Source organism: Geospiza fortis, unplaced genomic scaffold, assembly GCF_000277835.1.
Source record: "Geospiza fortis unplaced genomic scaffold, GeoFor_1.0 scaffold244, whole genome shotgun sequence".
In the NCBI taxonomy this organism is placed as follows: Eukaryota; Metazoa; Chordata; class Aves; order Passeriformes; family Thraupidae; genus Geospiza; species Geospiza fortis.
In genome coordinates, this window is record NW_005054370.1 from 368,572 (window position 1) to 386,469 (window position 17,898).

The window sequence follows — 17,898 nt, forward strand, 5'->3', positions numbered from 1 at the left end:
CTTTCAGCTGTCAGTTAGTTTTTCCTGATGAATTTTAAGCTGTTTTAAAACCAGTGCTGCCCCTCCTTGTTCTGTGCAATCCCTCCAAAGTGCAAGTTTGCTCCAGCCCACTACTCTGTGCCTGTATGTTAAACATGAATCATTACCCTGCAGAGCTGGATCAGCTTCTCCCCTCTCGTTGATGTAAAATTCATTGCACAGAGCAGCCAGTGCAGACACTGCAGACTCCTGCAACAAAGGCACAGAAATGCATTTATTCACTTCATATCTTAAAATTTTAAAGGAAAAATAAAGTGGATTAAAAAAAAATATTCTTCTCAGATACTGGCATTTTCTTTCTTATTACTTCTTCCCAATACTGGTTTAGTAAGGAAACTTATGTAAGGAAAAAACAGATTTTCATCTTATTCCTTCAATATGACCAGTAAGCTAAATTAGCATTTAAAACAAGAACAGTAATGTATGAAATGTATTTTCAGTTCAGATGAAAGATCTTCAGGATGACACAGCATTACAAAACACGCAAGTCATTCTTTTATCTTCCATATAATGATGTCAGATTGACAAGAAACACACCCTCCCAGAGAGCTACAGAAAGGAAACACAGAAAAGAACATGGGCTGAAGGTAATAAACAAAAAAGCCCAAACATGCAGGATCACAGGCTTGGGGTCCTAATCTTAATTGGCTTAGAAAAGGATCAATGGTTGTGTGTTATACCTGAGCCTCCTCATTTTTAGAGTGGTTTCAGTTACTGATACAGAACACAAAATAACTCAGCTGCTATTTCAGAAAGAACAGAATAGAATATAGAATAGAATTTAATAGAATACATAATAGAATAGAATTTATGGCTGAATTATACTTTTCAGCTGATAATATAATGTTCCCCAAAATTATAATAAATGTGAAAGCACACAAAAGCTATGCCCTGTTCACTTCATGTTAACAGCAACAAGATTTATTAACACTCATGTTCTCCAGGTACAAGAAATCTCAGCTGTAACACAGAAATCCTGCCCAGCTGATTCATTCTGCCCTCAAAGACACTTCAGACAAGTTCTCTATGCAAAATCAAGGAAAGAAAACCAGCACTCACCTAAACAATATTCTAACTACCACAGGGATAATAGTAACAAAATATGCAGAATTATCCAGCTGCTGTAGATCAGGGACCTTTAAATGCCAAATTACCCAACCTCTGCCACAGGCAGGGATGCCTTGGACCAGACCAGATTGCTCAGATATTCCACTTTCTAAATGAAATGTTTTTCACCTTAAATGTATGAAGTTAAACTGGAAGAGAATATTATATGTCAGAAAAAAAAAAGATTTTTTTTCAAAATCTTAAGCATTGCCCTTAAAAATATTTCTCTCTAAAACAGAAGCAGAATTAAGTGAGAACTGCCATTTGCTAAATACATTTTGCCTGGCTTTAAGTGATCTTTACCAAACAAGTTAAAATTCTCTACAGCCTATAATTAATTCTTTTAAGCTTTTGATTTAGAAGTTCCAGTTATAAGACATACCAGCACTTTGAATAAATTGTTAATGCCAAAAGAATATCCTAAGAATTCAAATTTCTTTTTTAAATTTCCTTCAGTGATTTGGACACAACTCCAATCTCCTCCGTCTCCCAAGGAAAGCTTTAAAAGATGAGGTGTGAGATACCTGAAATGCCTTTTTATCTTATTACCAAAAGCTAACACAATGAACACAGTGTGTTCAATTCAGATTGGCTGTAAGCTCTAGCAGGGCAGACAGAAATTGCCTTTATAATTCAGCAGAGATCAAACTGCCATGGGATTTCTTGGGAAAATTAAGGTGAATAACTGGAGGTGTTAAGATGGTGTAAATAAAACAGCATGAGACGCATCCATCAATGGATTTAATATTCAGAATCAGAGCAGTCTGAGAGCACAGAAAAACGATTTACAGCAGAGTTTAATGGAAAATTTAAGCTGCTTGTCCGGAATAACTCTGGTAACTCACAGCAAAGCTCACAGAGTACCTGTGTGTCATCATCCAGAGCATTTTTAATTGTCACTGGAGTTCTCTGAAACCACACAGAATACAGGTACACCAAAACAGAAGCAAAACACTCTCTAAATATAACTACAGAGCAGCTTCCAGCACCATCAGCCTGTCCAGAGGTACGACAGGAACAACCTTTGGGATAACTGCTCAAGTATTAATCAGAAAGGTCCACTGGAATCTTGAGGAATTCAAAATACACTTTTTAAAATATCCCTTCTCACACATCTAAGAAACATGCAATCAAGAACCAATAAGATGCCATGGATATTCCACCAAAGGAAAGCAAAAGAATTTCTAATTTTGTATTTCATGTGACCACATGAAGGAGGAGAAATTATTGTACCTTTATATGCTGTCGTGCAGCACTGGAAACAAGAGTGAGATGTCTTAGGCTGTCATTTATTAACCACTGCCAACCACCTGCAACAGCAAGGAACATAAACAGCTTTAACTTTTCTTATTTTCTGAACTCCAATATTCTCTATTTAATTTTTCCATAGACCAGCAATTACACAGATCAATCTGTACCCTTGGTTTTCCAAATTAAACAAGGCTGTGACTCCCAGCAGAGCTGCTCCAGTCTGGATTTCCATGTCCACAGTGACCACCCCATGCCTGGTGATGCTGAGTACTGCACATTTTATTTATTGTCAACAGCTAAAAACCAAATCTTCAAATTGCATCAGCATCTGCTGCAGTATTTGTCTATATTTTTGGTATTTTTTTTAATGTGTTACACCACCCAACCCCATTAATTTTGCTTCTTTGAAAGGCATAATTTCTTAATACTTTAATGAATAATAACCACATTCATGGAAAGTTATTTTAAATAGGACTTACTGATTATTGGATCCCCTCTAAATGGCATTTTTGATAGTGACAACTTCTCAATTAAAGTGCAGACTGTAAGAAAATAAGTTTGATAACAAGATCAATACCCCCCAGAAAAGAGAAATTGTAGCAATTTTGAAGAGACAACCACAGGAAGTTACATCAGCATTAATTTTAAATTGATGAAGATTTGCAAATAGATATTCAAACTAAGGGAAATTAAAAATTGGAAGGAAATTACCTTTGTACAGAAATCACTACAATGCTGTAACTGTCCTCTGACATGAGTTACTCCCACCAATTCTGCAAAATCCCTTGTTTGGGGGGATGTTTTTCCCCTCTGCCATTCAAGGTGTGCACACACATATCAGCCACTTTTTTTTTGTTACACAGCCCAGAAATGGCAGTGTAGCATCAGTGACAGTAAACCAACTGAGACAAGGATAATACTACAGCACTAAAAACTATTCAAATATATATGACAGGTTTTTCTACCTCTTATTCACATTGTTTTTGAACCTCCAAGGAGTGGCATTTGTTCACTGCACACAGCTGGGAGCTATGAAACTGGATGCAACTTTATTTCCTTTGATACTTGGAATACATGAGCACATCCTTTTCATAATAAAGCCCTTATTATTTTTAATCTATAAACTTATTAGAGTTCTAATGCTTATAAACCCACTTTGAGAACTGTAATTTTTAAAAAGTTTTGAGGGTTTTTTTTGGGGAATGAAGATTAACACAGTAAACACTGAAAATTTGATCTATGAACTTATTAGAGTTGTAATGCTTACAAACCTACTTTGAGAATTGTATTTTTTAAAAGGTTTTCAGGTTTGTTTTTTTTGGGGGGAATGGAGGTAAACACTGCAAATTTAATCTATGAACTTGAGAGCTGTAATGCTTACAAACCCACTTTGAGAACTGTATTTTTTAAAAAGTTTTGAGGCTTTTTTAGGGAATGGAGATTAGCACAGTAAACACTGCAAATTTTCTGTCCAACAGATTGACTCTATTTCTCAAATGAAAACTCCGCACCTGGGGAATACCATTATCTTTCACCTCCTGGGGTTCAGCTCAAATTAATGAGATTGGTCCAGCTCCATGTCACTGCCTGGCTGCTTTAGAGCTGGTGGAGAGGAGGGAAAGGACAGAATATAAAGTAATACCATTGTTTTGTTTTCCTCTCCTTCCACAACCTGATTGTTTACTCTTCCTCTGGGCTCTGTACACAGCTCATCACCTCCATTTATAATCAACTTACTGGGCTCCAAATCTACTCCTGAACTCACTGCTCACCATGGCAATGCCACATGAAATCCTCTCAGTACTGTGTGTCAGCTTCTCTGTGCTAATGTTTATTCACAGACAAGTGCAATGTGCCTAAACCCAAGTCTCTTGGGGTTCCTCCTCAGCTCTCTGCACTTCTTTGTGCTCTGTTGTGGTTGAGACCATCATCTTCATTAGACATGCAGGCAATTTGTGGAACATTTTCAGTTCTTCTCTCATTCCACCTACACACTTGTATCATGCCAAAATACTGCCGTTTGTATTTCTCCAAAACCATGAAATGTTCAGCTGCTTAAAAGCTAAAACATATCACAAAAACCTATTCCTTCAGCTTGCTTTTTTGTGTCAAATCTCACTCAAATCCTCCTTCTCTTCCACCTCAGTGCTGGAGCTCTTTCACCCATGAAGTCTGGACTGTTTCAGATCTTCCAAGCTGGAATCTGCTCTGCAGCACTTCCTTCATTCAGCTCACAAGCAGGAAACCAAGCTGGCATCATTTCCTCATCCACCCAGCCTACCTCTTCCTGCAACACCCTTCCTTTTTTCAGCTTATAACAATCTTCCAAATCCATCTTTTCTGTGGTGCCACACTCCCCACAGACTGTTGTTTATATGGTCTTTGTGCTTCACTTCTGTGCACACACGTGTTATGATAAAATCACGATTTCCACCATGGCTTCTGTCTAAAAGCGCAGATTATATCTCTTCTGGAGAGGAATTGGAGTAAATCACTGAAGGCAGACAGTTCAACCCTGAAAAAACTTCATTGTGTGCAACAGCAGAAGGACACAGTGTGACACAGAGCCCAGAACCATCTCCAGCTCTTACACAGAGTTATTCCAATTGCATTGGTTGTTCCAAATGTATTTACACCCCATGTCCTGCTGCACCCATCTGCTGATTGGCCTCCAAAGTTCATCTTTTCTTAATTACTGTGCAGACTTTGCTTACACATTCAACACAACACATGCAAAACAAACTGGAAAGACATCAACAGCCAGATTCCTCAGGGCACCTCTGGTGCTGTCCCCCCCAGCTGTGGTACTTACCAGCTGGTCTCATCAGCTCTCCACCTAAACCCCTGCAAAGCAGAAACATCCTTCAGAGAACAGCCACCACAGGCAACCTGTGTACACTGCCCAGAGTGAGGCAAAAAGCACCTCAAAACCATTTCAGAATGAAAGCAGAGCACAAGATGCCCACAGTTTTGTGTTTGATCAAGTCTGCTTCCTTTTAAATCAACTTTTCTTGACTTCAGCGTGAATAATACAAACCCCTCCTGAATATTAAGCTTTCTTTTTGCAAAAATGCACTCCCAGTCTTCCTAATCTTTAATGTGAATAATAAAAAGACTGTCACGTTCATTTTGCTTTTCTTTTCACTTGCTTCAGGAACATTCCAAGCCCATGAGACTGGCCAAAGGACTTTCCAGTCATGCAGTCTCTACCAGCTTCTGATTTCCACAAATGAAAAGGAAAAATGAAAATGAAAAGGAACTACGTGCAATTTTTAAATAAAAGCATCATCTCTCTAAAACTAAGTAGAAACTTCCATTCCCAGTTCCCATTTTCACATATGTTAACTGGTTTCCTCTCCAGGTGAGATTTACCACCCTTCTCTTTTCCTGCTCAACCCTGTCCCAGGTGATTTTGTTTATCACCACAAGAAACACATCGGAAAAGGGAGAGGAACAAATGGCTCAAGCCACTTCAGACCCTCCTGGGGTAAAGCTGTGTTCCTCAAGGATGGTTTCACCACCTCAGACCTCAGCCCAGTTCCTCTCTCTGAACAGGAGCCTGGCCAGAAACAGCACTGGGAGAGGAAAATCTGAACTGGGCAGAAAGTGGGGAGAGGGAAAACATCCTGGAGATGGCAGGGCCTGTTTGCATTCTTTGGCTTCTCCTGGCTGTGGGCAGAGACTTCTCCTGACCCCACTGAGCAGAGTCTGCTGCTTGTCTGGATCCCCAGCCCCAAGGCAATGCCTGAGGTCTTTCACTCTGTGTCACCCTCTGTGGCTTCACTGCTCCATTTTGTGAACCTTTGACCTCCCCTTCCTTTGGATGTTTCCTCCCCTGACTCCTCATTGTCTGCCTTCACTTCTGCTGGAATATTTCCTCCCTGAGGTGAGCCAAACCCTTAATCACCTGTTTGCATGTCCATGCTCTGGCAGAAACTCCCAGCAAGGGCAGCAACAACAAAAACCTGTTTATTTGCTTGTTGTTTTTTGTTTCTTTTAAACATTTTCTTCCCTCCTCTCCTCCTCCCTCCCCACAATAAAATTAGTAGCTGTGCTCAGAAGGCCAGCTTAGCAATCCTAACAGCTCTTACAACTTTGTTCTCCAGTTTATCCCTTTGTATGAGCTTCAAAAGCCTGAACATTTGAAACAGGTTTTTCCATTCCACACGAGGAGGTCCCTTCTGTAATATGCTCTGGGTTTCTGACTGCTCAACAATTTCATTGGTGTTTCAGGTAACACAGAGATGCCAACTCCACAATATTCTCATTCGACATAGGTCAGCACTTCCTTTAATTGAGAAACTTTTGCTTTCCACAATCAATATAGATCAGGCTTAATTTAATAATCTCCAGCTCAGTTTATCATTGTAGGAAGCAAGCAGAGATTTTACATCCTCATGCTGATAAGGTCTGTGTATTGTCTACCCCACCTTCCTGCCATGCTGTCTGCTCTCCAGCTTCTAAAAAATTTAAATTAGAAAACAAAAAAAGTGATGCAAGGAGTCGAGACAGCAGCAAAAGCAGGTGACTGATGTGGCAAGCCTCGCTTCCTCTTCCACACTTCTTCTCCCCTTAATTTTGCCTTCACCCATTCCTTGCCTTGCTGCAAATGAGTATAAAATAATCACCTTGCAAATGTGTTTGGTGTGCAGCAGAGTCTGCTGATGCAGGGATTCAGATATGGACTGTTCTGCTCCAACTACAAAGCAAAACTGACTCACAAAGGCTGCTCCTCTCCATTTCCTCACTCTGCCAAGAAGGAAGTCAGGCCACTCCAAGCTGTGCTGATGGTAATAATTTGAGTGCTATCCCTTCCTCTGGCATTTCACCAACTCCAATTCAGTTCAGAGCCTCTCTGAGGATTGCTGTCCCCATGCAAGAATGCAGAAAGGTGACAGGGATTTGCATAGCATCTTTTCCACGTGGCACAAACTGCAATCCAGTCCCTCTGGGTGGCACCATGACCTGAGTGTGCTCCCCTGCAAAGCTTCCTGAGTTGGTTCTTGCCCAGACACTCTATGTCCACCAATAAAGCTAATTTTGTTCTCCCTTTCCACAGCTCATCCATATTTCACTTTAAGAACCAAAAATTCTACCATAATCCAAGATCTTTCCTCAGCCAGTGCTTGGTTTGTCAAACATGATGCACATCTTGCTATTAACTTTATCTCACTCCACAGTATTTCACTAAATTAAAAAGATACGGATCTACCTAATTCAGAGATTCTGAATTTTGCTGTACTGTCACTATTCCTTCTTTTTTATTTCAAAGACACATCCACAAGTTGCATCACATTATTAGATGTACCTGTTTCAAGCTTTAATTATTAATTCAATTTGCAAATTGACTGATGCAGTGCCCAGGCCCCACAAGCTCCTGAGCATCCCTTCCTGTGTGCAGCTCCACAGCAATGCTTCTCTCCTAGAAACATCCTGGGATGAGTCACAATGGATGTGTGGAAAATAAAATAAATAAACCCTTGCAGAACTGAGGAATTAACATTACTGACCTAAGAATGACAGAATCTATTCTATAATTACATTGCCTTGAATCAGAACCAGTGACAGTGCTGTTCTCAGGGCGTAAAGAAGTTCAAAGTACTTTTGTGGATTTATTTTTTAAAATTATTTTAAGCCTGCTGCTTTTTGTGCAAAAGCCAGAATTCCTCTTTCAGACAATAAAAATAACACTAACTGAAGCTGTTTAGAATTGAAAAGCATCTATGTTTTCACAGATATTCAAATCTGAATTTAGAAGTACTGGAATAGCTGAAGAGATTCAGTTGTAAATACTGGATTTTGGGAAAGCTGAGAACACATACTTCACCTCCACAGGACCAACAACCAAGCATTTTCCTTGGGAACTCTTTGTCCCAAATAGAACTGAGGTATCTTTAAAGGTCCAGGTTGCACATTCCCTGGATTTTGGAGGTACAGAATGGCTTTATCAGAGGGTCCACCAGGGGGAAAGGGAAACCCCTGAGCTCAGCTCAATAGGTTAACAAAGCTTTCATGGCCAACCCTTCAGGATGCACAGAATAAACCCCACCAACACGAGAAACACCAAGTTTTAGGCTACTGGAAATTCTATGCCACGTTGTATTCTAACATCAGAATGCTACAGGCGAAATCCTGGCTGTGTGGAAGCAAAACCTTTCCCAGTGACTTGAGTTTGTAGCAGAAGAATTTCACTTTGTAACGCTTCAGAGGACAGTGCAGCAGGATCTCAGAGAGCCCTGAATGCATAAAACCCTCTGAACCCAGAGGAACTGTTAAGATGAGCTTTGTTGCAAAGCTGGAATTCTTTGCTGATTAAGCTCATATGCCTAAAAAAAACTCTTTTAGGCAGATGCATGCCAAGAAACACATTTGCCCTGAAACCATCAAGATCAGTTACAACCTTCAAGGTCTTTGAAATGAGCTGAGTTTCTCTCTTGCCCAGCACCTGTCAACACCTGCGGGCTCCCTTACTCTGCTGGAAACGCCGAAACTCCCAAGGTGCCGCTTCCACTGACACTGCCTGCCACTCCAGGCTCCTAAATCTGCTGGGCTGCCACAGCTGACGTGCTCCACCACCAGGGATGAGCTCAGAGCAAGGCTGGGTGTGCAGCACGTCGCAGGCACGGTGTGGGAGGCGCTGCCCAACATCCCGGCACATCCAGCTGGGGGTGGAAGCCTGGAGGGTTGGAGCAGCATCTGCTGAGACACAAAGTGCACTGCAAGCACCTGCAGGCAGCCCTGCACTGCCAGATCCACTCCTCATCTGCTGGCCATTCAGGCCTCTGGTGTCAGACTCAGAACTGGCTACAAGGAAGCTAAAAAATATTCTGAAGTGTGGGAATGGGAAAAACACAAACTTCTACAGACACTGAAGAGTTTGATCTGTAAAAATTGATGTAAAAATACAATACACAGATATTAAGCAGAAAAATCATAAACTTATGTTTCCATAGTTGTAAGTAAGAATATGCCCTAAGTAAGTGAGAAAAGTAGCCATGATATTTTCTGAAAAATTCTTTCCTTAGGACTTTTCCTCCTGAGAAGCTGAGAAGCCTCAAGAACAAAATGTAAACATTGATTATCTGCTGCTGGGAATGCAACAGGAAGATCTGTGATTGGTCTCATACAGTTGTTTCTAATTAATGGCCAATCACAGTCAGCTGGCTCAGACTCTCTGTCCGAGCCACAAACCTTTCTTTCTTTCACTATTCTTAGCTAGCCTTCTGATGAAATCCTTTCTTCTATTCTTTTAGTATAGTTTTAATATAATATATGTAATAAAATAATAAATCAGCCTTCTGAAACATAAAGTCAGATCCTCATCTCTTCCCTCATCCTGGGACCCCTGTGAACACGGTCACAGAGAAATTGTATTGATTTGATGCTGAAGGGTTTATAATGGAGGGTGTGGTTGTATGGAATAAGCCAAGAGTTTAGAAGTTATAATAGAAGCATACGTGTGCATGTGAGTTAGAAGCCCATTGGATAAAAGTAGCCACAGTGCAGAAGAAGCAAGTAAAGGTGATAGGTTAGGAAAGTAAAATAAACCCTGTGGCAGATGTATGTTGGTTTAGAAAGTTCTATATTGTAACAAAGAATTTGTGACTACTCTTGAGCTATGGCCAACTGCCTGCTCCTCTAAAATCCCACAGCCTCTGAGACTGATGTTTATCTAAGCAATAAATCATTCTTAGCCTGAAAGCAGTCCCATCCCTTCATCTCTAGTGGTGACAATAATACTGAACATCTGCTCAGCTGAAGAGTCACTCCAGAACCTTAGACCAGATGAGGCAGGTTCAGAGAATCTTAACACAACTACTACTAAAATACTGTTTTCTTGAAGACTTTTCATATTATTGAATCACAGAATTATTTGGGTTGGAAAAGACCTTTATAAGATCATTGAATCCAACTACTGCCCAGACCAACCTAACCCTTTTAACACATCTTTTAAACCTTTTAAACTAAAACCTTTTTAAAACTTCTTTTAAATGTGTTAAAACTTTTTAAACTAAACCCTTTCTAACATGTCTTTTAAATCTAGGTTTTCTAATTGGTAAAACCCTGAGATGGTGACTGCACCACTGCCCTGGGTAGTCTGTGCAAGGGTTTCTCAAACCTTTGAGTGGAGTATTTTTTTCCAACATCAATTTAAACCTTTCCTGGTGCAGCTTAAGGCCATTTCCTCTTTCCCATCATTTGTTACTTGAGAGAAGGATGTTGAGAATGAGTCCAAATAGATGTGCTACAAAAAAAACCAGCTACTAACCATGCTGGTGCAGTGGAAGCAGAATGGAAATCAGGCTGGCTACTGACTGTGTTTAAACCAGCAGAATGATTTCCTAACCCAGGTAACACAGCTGAAGGCAGCAGATGCCACAAGTTTTCATCTTAGGTTTTTATACATAAAAATACCATTTGACCCAAATTAAACACAGCACAATTTTTGTAACTTCATGAACCTGTACAGCCCTAAACAGGCACAGGAGGCAGATGCTCTACAGGGCATGGTTTGCATATGCCTTGGTGTAACCCCCACACAGAAACCCAGAAACTCCTGCACAACCCACAGCTGGAAGTGCACATGCAAATGCTCCAAGCAACCAGCTCCTCCAGACAAACCAGTGCATCAGATGTGTCAGGATCAAGGCTAATGGCAGGAAATACACTCTGATGTGCCTGGACTTGCAGGCTCCTTTGTACTATGGTAAAACCAGAGAGGACTTCTGCACAAGGACAGAAAAATACTTGTATTTAAAAAAAAAAAAAAGGTAATATGGTAGAAGATGGGATTTTCTACAATTAGCATAAATAAATTTGAATGCTTTGAGTATATTGAACACTGGCTGCAGTAGAACTCAAAACAGGATTGTGTAAAGGATAATTCATGGCCATTTTTCAAAATCAGGGTAAAGATGGGGCAAGAATTACTAAACAAAGATGGTAGAGTAGCTCTATGAATGTTTCCATCCCATCACTTTGGTTTTCTCTTGTCTGACTTGAGGTCCTTATGGATTCAACAGAATCAGACAATCAAGCAACTCATGACCCATATTCCAGCTTAAAATTTATAAATTCCAAGTTTGTAAAAAAATACTTTAAAAACCCCAAAATCCAGCATTTCTACACTTTATTTCCTTTTCTTTTTCTCAAAGGCCAAAAAGTTCCCTAGAACAGCTTGATCAAAGCATTAAAGTCCCTTCAGTCCCTGACAAGGCTGTTTAGTGGACATAAGTGAAAGGAAAATATCTAACCAACAGTTGAGACATGTGGCCAGATGCTCTTTGTTAATACAGTTTAAAATTTTGAAATACAAATAAAAAACACAGGTTTTCAACATTCCTCCGAGATGTTTTTAACACTGAAAATTCCCGGTAGCAATTTCTCAAATGGAAATCTTTGGAATATTATGTGCAATAATTACTCATCCTGAAACAAGTTTGGCTTGTTTCACTAAATGCTTGCCCAGCAACACTCAATTGTTGGTTTGTTTTTATAACCTAGTTTATTTTTCTTGTCCCATTTTCAAATATTTTATGCACACTGATATTTTACAATATGGATTAGGGCAGACATCTCTGTTAGGACTTTTCCTCCTGAGAAGCTGAGAAGCCTCAAGAACAAAATGTAAACATTGATTATCTGCTGCTGGGAATGCAACAGGAAGATCTGTGATTGGTCTCATACAGTTGTTTCTAATTAATGGCCAATCACAGTCAGCTGGCTCAGACTCTCTGTCCGAGCCACAAACCTTTCTTTCTTTCACTATTCTTAGCTAGCCTTCTGATGAAATCCTTTCTTCTATTCTTTTAGTATAGTTTTAATATAATATATGTAATAAAATAATAAATCAGCCTTCTGAAACATAAAGTCAGATCCTCATCTCTTCCCTCATCCTGGGACCCCTGTGAACACGGTCACAGAGAAATTGTATTGATTTGATGCTGAAGGGTTTATAATGGAGGGTGTGGTTGTATGGAATAAGCCAAGAGTTTAGAAGTTATAATAGAAGCATACGTGTGCATGTGAGTTAGAAGCCCATTGGATAAAAGTAGCCACAGTGCAGAAGAAGCAAGTAAAGGTGATAGGTTAGGAAAGTAAAATAAACCCTGTGGCAGATGTATGTTGGTTTAGAAAGTTCTATATTGTAACAAAGAATTTGTGACTACTCTTGAGCTATGGCCAACTGCCTGCTCCTCTAAAATCCCACAGCCTCTGAGACTGATGTTTATCTAAGCAATAAATCATTCTTAGCCTGAAAGCAGTCCCATCCCTTCATCTCTAGTGGTGACAATAATACTGAACATCTGCTCAGCTGAAGAGTCACTCCAGAACCTTAGACCAGATGAGGCAGGTTCAGAGAATCTTAACACAACTACTACTAAAATACTGTTTTCTTGAAGACTTTTCATATTATTGAATCACAGAATTATTTGGGTTGGAAAAGACCTTTATAAGATCATTGAATCCAACTACTGCCCAGACCAACCTAACCCTTTTAACACATCTTTTAAACCTTTTAAACTAAAACCTTTTTAAAACTTCTTTTAAATGTGTTAAAACTTTTTAAACTAAACCCTTTCTAACATGTCTTTTAAATCTAGGTTTTCTAATTGGTAAAACCCTGAGATGGTGACTGCACCACTGCCCTGGGTAGTCTGTGCAAGGGTTTCTCAAACCTTTGAGTGGAGTATTTTTTTCCAACATCAATTTAAACCTTTCCTGGTGCAGCTTAAGGCCATTTCCTCTTTCCCATCATTTGTTACTTGAGAGAAGGATGTTGAGAATGAGTCCAAATAGATGTGCTACAAAAAAAACCAGCTACTAACCATGCTGGTGCAGTGGAAGCAGAATGGAAATCAGGCTGGCTACTGACTGTGTTTAAACCAGCAGAATGATTTCCTAACCCAGGTAACACAGCTGAAGGCAGCAGATGCCACAAGTTTTCATCTTAGGTTTTTATACATAAAAATACCATTTGACCCAAATTAAACACAGCACAATTTTTGTAACTTCATGAACCTGTACAGCCCTAAACAGGCACAGGAGGCAGATGCTCTACAGGGCATGGTTTGCATATGCCTTGGTGTAACCCCCACACAGAAACCCAGAAACTCCTGCACAACCCACAGCTGGAAGTGCACATGCAAATGCTCCAAGCAACCAGCTCCTCCAGACAAACCAGTGCATCAGATGTGTCAGGATCAAGGCTAATGGCAGGAAATACACTCTGATGTGCCTGGACTTGCAGGCTCCTTTGTACTATGGTAAAACCAGAGAGGACTTCTGCACAAGGACAGAAAAATACTTGTATTTAAAAAAAAAAAAAAGGTAATATGGTAGAAGATGGGATTTTCTACAATTAGCATAAATAAATTTGAATGCTTTGAGTATATTGAACACTGGCTGCAGTAGAACTCAAAACAGGATTGTGTAAAGGATAATTCATGGCCATTTTTCAAAATCAGGGTAAAGATGGGGCAAGAATTACTAAACAAAGATGGTAGAGTAGCTCTATGAATGTTTCCATCCCATCACTTTGGTTTTCTCTTGTCTGACTTGAGGTCCTTATGGATTCAACAGAATCAGACAATCAAGCAACTCATGACCCATATTCCAGCTTAAAATTTATAAATTCCAAGTTTGTAAAAAAATACTTTAAAAACCCCAAAATCCAGCATTTCTACACTTTATTTCCTTTTCTTTTTCTCAAAGGCCAAAAAGTTCCCTAGAACAGCTTGATCAAAGCATTAAAGTCCCTTCAGTCCCTGACAAGGCTGTTTAGTGGACATAAGTGAAAGGAAAATATCTAACCAACAGTTGAGACATGTGGCCAGATGCTCTTTGTTAATACAGTTTAAAATTTTGAAATACAAATAAAAAACACAGGTTTTCAACATTCCTCCGAGATGTTTTTAACACTGAAAATTCCCGGTAGCAATTTCTCAAATGGAAATCTTTGGAATATTATGTGCAATAATTACTCATCCTGAAACAAGTTTGGCTTGTTTCACTAAATGCTTGCCCAGCAACACTCAATTGTTGGTTTGTTTTTATAACCTAGTTTATTTTTCTTGTCCCATTTTCAAATATTTTATGCACACTGATATTTTACAATATGGATTAGGGCAGACATCTCTGTCTCAGCTAAGTATGAGAGCAAACAGCAGTGAATCAATCCTGCTTGGAGTTGAATTAGAACTCTTATCTAGAACAAAAACATTTCTGTAGGCACCTTATAAATACCATTAAGAGCAAGAAGTGCACATTATGACAAAAACAAATTACACCCAAGCTCCACCCTGACATTAAAGAATTTATGGAAGCCAAGAGAGCCACCCACAAAGACATGAATATACAGTATCAGCACTAAGCCTATCCAGCAGCCCAAGCTCACCAGGGCTGGAAGTGCCACATTTCTCTAAATGACCCCTCCAGAAGTAAATTTTATCATTTTTTCAGAAATTTCTATCATTAAAAAGCTTGCATAAAAAACATTTAACCTGTAATTAATAATTACATAAAAAACTAGTTCAGGTTTACTGTTTTCAGGGAAGGCACATGAGAAGAAGTGAACTAAAAATGACCAAAAAATGTCAGGTAAAGGAGGAAACACCCTCACTTGCATATACAGTTATTAGGGACTACAAGTCATTATGATTTCATTCCCTTAAATTTAGAATCAAACTCTGATGTCACACACCAGTTTTAATTCACATTTACTTAACAGTTCCTTAAGCAATATCCCTTAATTTCCTGGAAGCTTCAACAAATAGGAAATGAAAAACAACTTAGTGAAAACTCATTTACATTTTCATTGTCGCAAGAGCTGAAAAACTGCCCTGAACCTTTTGCAATGCTCCTGTCCTGCTTGTCACACAGGATGGGGAAAGGAATTCTGGAACTCAGAGAGAAGCTGACAGGAAGGGAAGGGGGGAAAGAGGGGGAAAAAAGAGGAAAATAGGTGGGGGGGAAGGAAAAAGGAAAAAGGAAAAAGGAAAAAGGAAAAAGGAAAAAGGAAAAAGGAAAAAGGAAAAAGGAAAAAGGAAAAAGGAAAAAGGAAAAAGGAAAAAGGAAAAAGGAAAAAGGAAAAAGGAAAAAGGAAAAAGGAAAAAGGAAAAAGGAAAAAGGAAAAAGGAAAAAGGAAAAAGGAAAAAGGAAAAAGGAAAAAGGAAAAAGGAAAAAGGAAAAAGGAAAAAGGAAAAAGGAAAAAGGAAAAAGGAAAAAGGAAAAAGGAAAAAGGAAAAAGGAAAAAGGAAAAAGGAAAAAGGAAAAAGGAAAAAGGAAAAAGGAAAGGAAATTTGGGGCTCATTAGTTCAAGGCCAGTTCTGCAGCCCCTCTGCAGCCACAGCAGCTGAGGCACTGGGAGGGACTGGGGTGGGTGTCACTAACTGTACAAAACACTCCCCCCTTTCCCAGGTCCTGGTTTAATTCCCTTCAACTGACATTTTCCAAGATGAAAAATGATGGGTTTGCATCTTTTTCTTACCTGTACAACTGACGACTGCAAAGCTGGGGGGAAAAAAGGTAACACATATTTTAATTGAGTTTGTTTAATCCAAGTATTTTCATTTTTCCCCCTACATGCAGTGCCATACACTGTGAGCTGTGCAAAACTTCAGTTAATTTAAAAAATAAAATTCAAAGGGAAAACCTCTTTAAAATAACTTTTCTATATCCATTTGAACTTTGTTTTCAAAAAAAACCCAACTTAACACATGAAGCACTAATTTCCTGAATTCCAAACTCAAGCTGCTTCTGCATATACCCTGGAAGCCAGTGTGGCTTTTTAAAATAAATTTGCTTTCCACCACTGGCCCTTTCAGAATGATGATAGACTGCATTGTCTGATCACTGAAAATAACTTTGAAAGCTACAGATTGAACAGAAAAAACTTAACCAAAGGCTTAAATGTGACTGAAAAATCTTACTTCATTCTTAATGTTACAGCAAGCCACTGTAAAAAATCAGAGATTATCACATTTCTATGCAGTAAAAGCCAAAAAAACCCCAGATTATTTAAAATTGAGATTTTATGCAACTGCACCATAACAACTTAAGGCCACCGTAAGTGCAGAGATGTGCTGACCAAGCTTTCAGGCACTTGAGCATGAGAAAGTTAAAGGAGGACAAAGGTGCTTTTACAACCTGTGGCAGCAGCTCTGAGCTGTGCCCAGAATTAAAGAGGCACCTGTGGATTTTGGTGGGTGAAGGGTGAAGTCTGCCAGCACTAAAGGTCCTGCAGATCCTGCAGGAACAGCAGGAGCCTGAATGCTGGAATATTGTCTGGAATATTGTCTGTTCCATGCTGGGATGAAAAACCCAACACCATGGGATGACTGAAAATGAAAGGGACAAATTCAGCAAAATTCTCTCCACAGAAGTATTTGGAAATGAGCAGGACATGACTTCATTTAGCATAAGCAGAGATACAGACAATGCATGAACTGAAATGCAGAATATGACTTTTGAGGGCTATAAATAGGAAATTATGGATGCAGGGACAAGGAATGGGCTCACCAAATGTCCCCTGGGCAGTCACCCCACAGCCAGTCAGGAGGAGAAAGGGGGAGCAAAGACAGAGGGACAAGGAACCAAACACCCCCTGAGGCATTTCAGACATGTCATTTCCAGCAGCAGAGCTGGGGGTTCAGCAAGAGGCAGAAGAGCCCCCAGTGTCACTGTGGAGACACAGGGACCAGGACAAACAGCTGAAGCAGAGCCTGGGGGTATCCAAACCACCAGGTCAAGGCTCACTCTTGGCACAGGACTGAGGAAGGTGGAGAACAGCTGCCTTAATTGTAAATCTTTGTTAAAAATCATGCAGCATTCCAGGTTAAAAATAGATTTATGCTGGCTACAAACCTCTTGGTGAATTTGCTTGAGCCCCTCCAATGATTTTTCAGGGAAATAGTATGTGACAGATCTGTAAAAGTATACAAAATTTCAAATACAGATTTCCTCATTGTGCTGTAAATTATTGTTTTTCCATAACATCATTGTACTTTCAAACAAAAAACCAATCATTTGATTTTCAAATTATCCTCCACAGAAATATGCAATATTTATTTTTAAATAGTACAGCAAACATAACAACATAAACTCTTTCCTCATCATACAGAAAACTATTCTAAAAGCCTTATAAAAAAATCTGTGTCACTCCCTAATAACAGCCTATATATATATAAATATATATAAAACAGGCAATTATAGTTGCCAGTACACTGATAACTCTTCTCAGCTCAGTTGTATTTTTAGACTCCAACACTTCTGTGATTCTTCCATCTATTTCAAGTACTTCCTACTACTAAAAATCATATTTTTTTCTTGAACACAAATTCTTTTGATGGACATCGCTGGTAAATGTGTGTGTAAATATACAGATATACTTTTAAATATACCTGGACCAGCATTCATAATCAGTCTAACTCCATGAGCTGCTTGAGGAGGTTTTTCTCCAACCCTGAAGACAAAAGACTGTCCCTACCCAGGATGACAGCA

General features: G+C 39.4%; 1 protein-coding gene across 1 annotated transcript in view; it reads right to left on the reverse strand.

Moving 5' to 3' along the window:
* TBCD (tubulin folding cofactor D) overlaps positions 1-17,898 on the reverse strand; it is a 120,212-nt gene that overhangs the window by 29,046 nt on the left and 73,268 nt on the right. Inside the window, exons 21-26 of the mRNA XM_005424536.2 lie at positions 17,263-17,323; positions 15,887-15,909; positions 5,210-5,241; positions 2,877-2,939; positions 2,380-2,456; positions 147-228 (exon numbers count right to left, since the gene is read on the reverse strand). Of these exons, the coding sequence (XP_005424593.2) occupies positions 147-228; positions 2,380-2,456; positions 2,877-2,939; positions 5,210-5,241; positions 15,887-15,909; positions 17,263-17,323 (338 nt within the window). The remainder of the gene's footprint in view (positions 1-146; positions 229-2,379; positions 2,457-2,876; positions 2,940-5,209; positions 5,242-15,886; positions 15,910-17,262; positions 17,324-17,898) is intronic.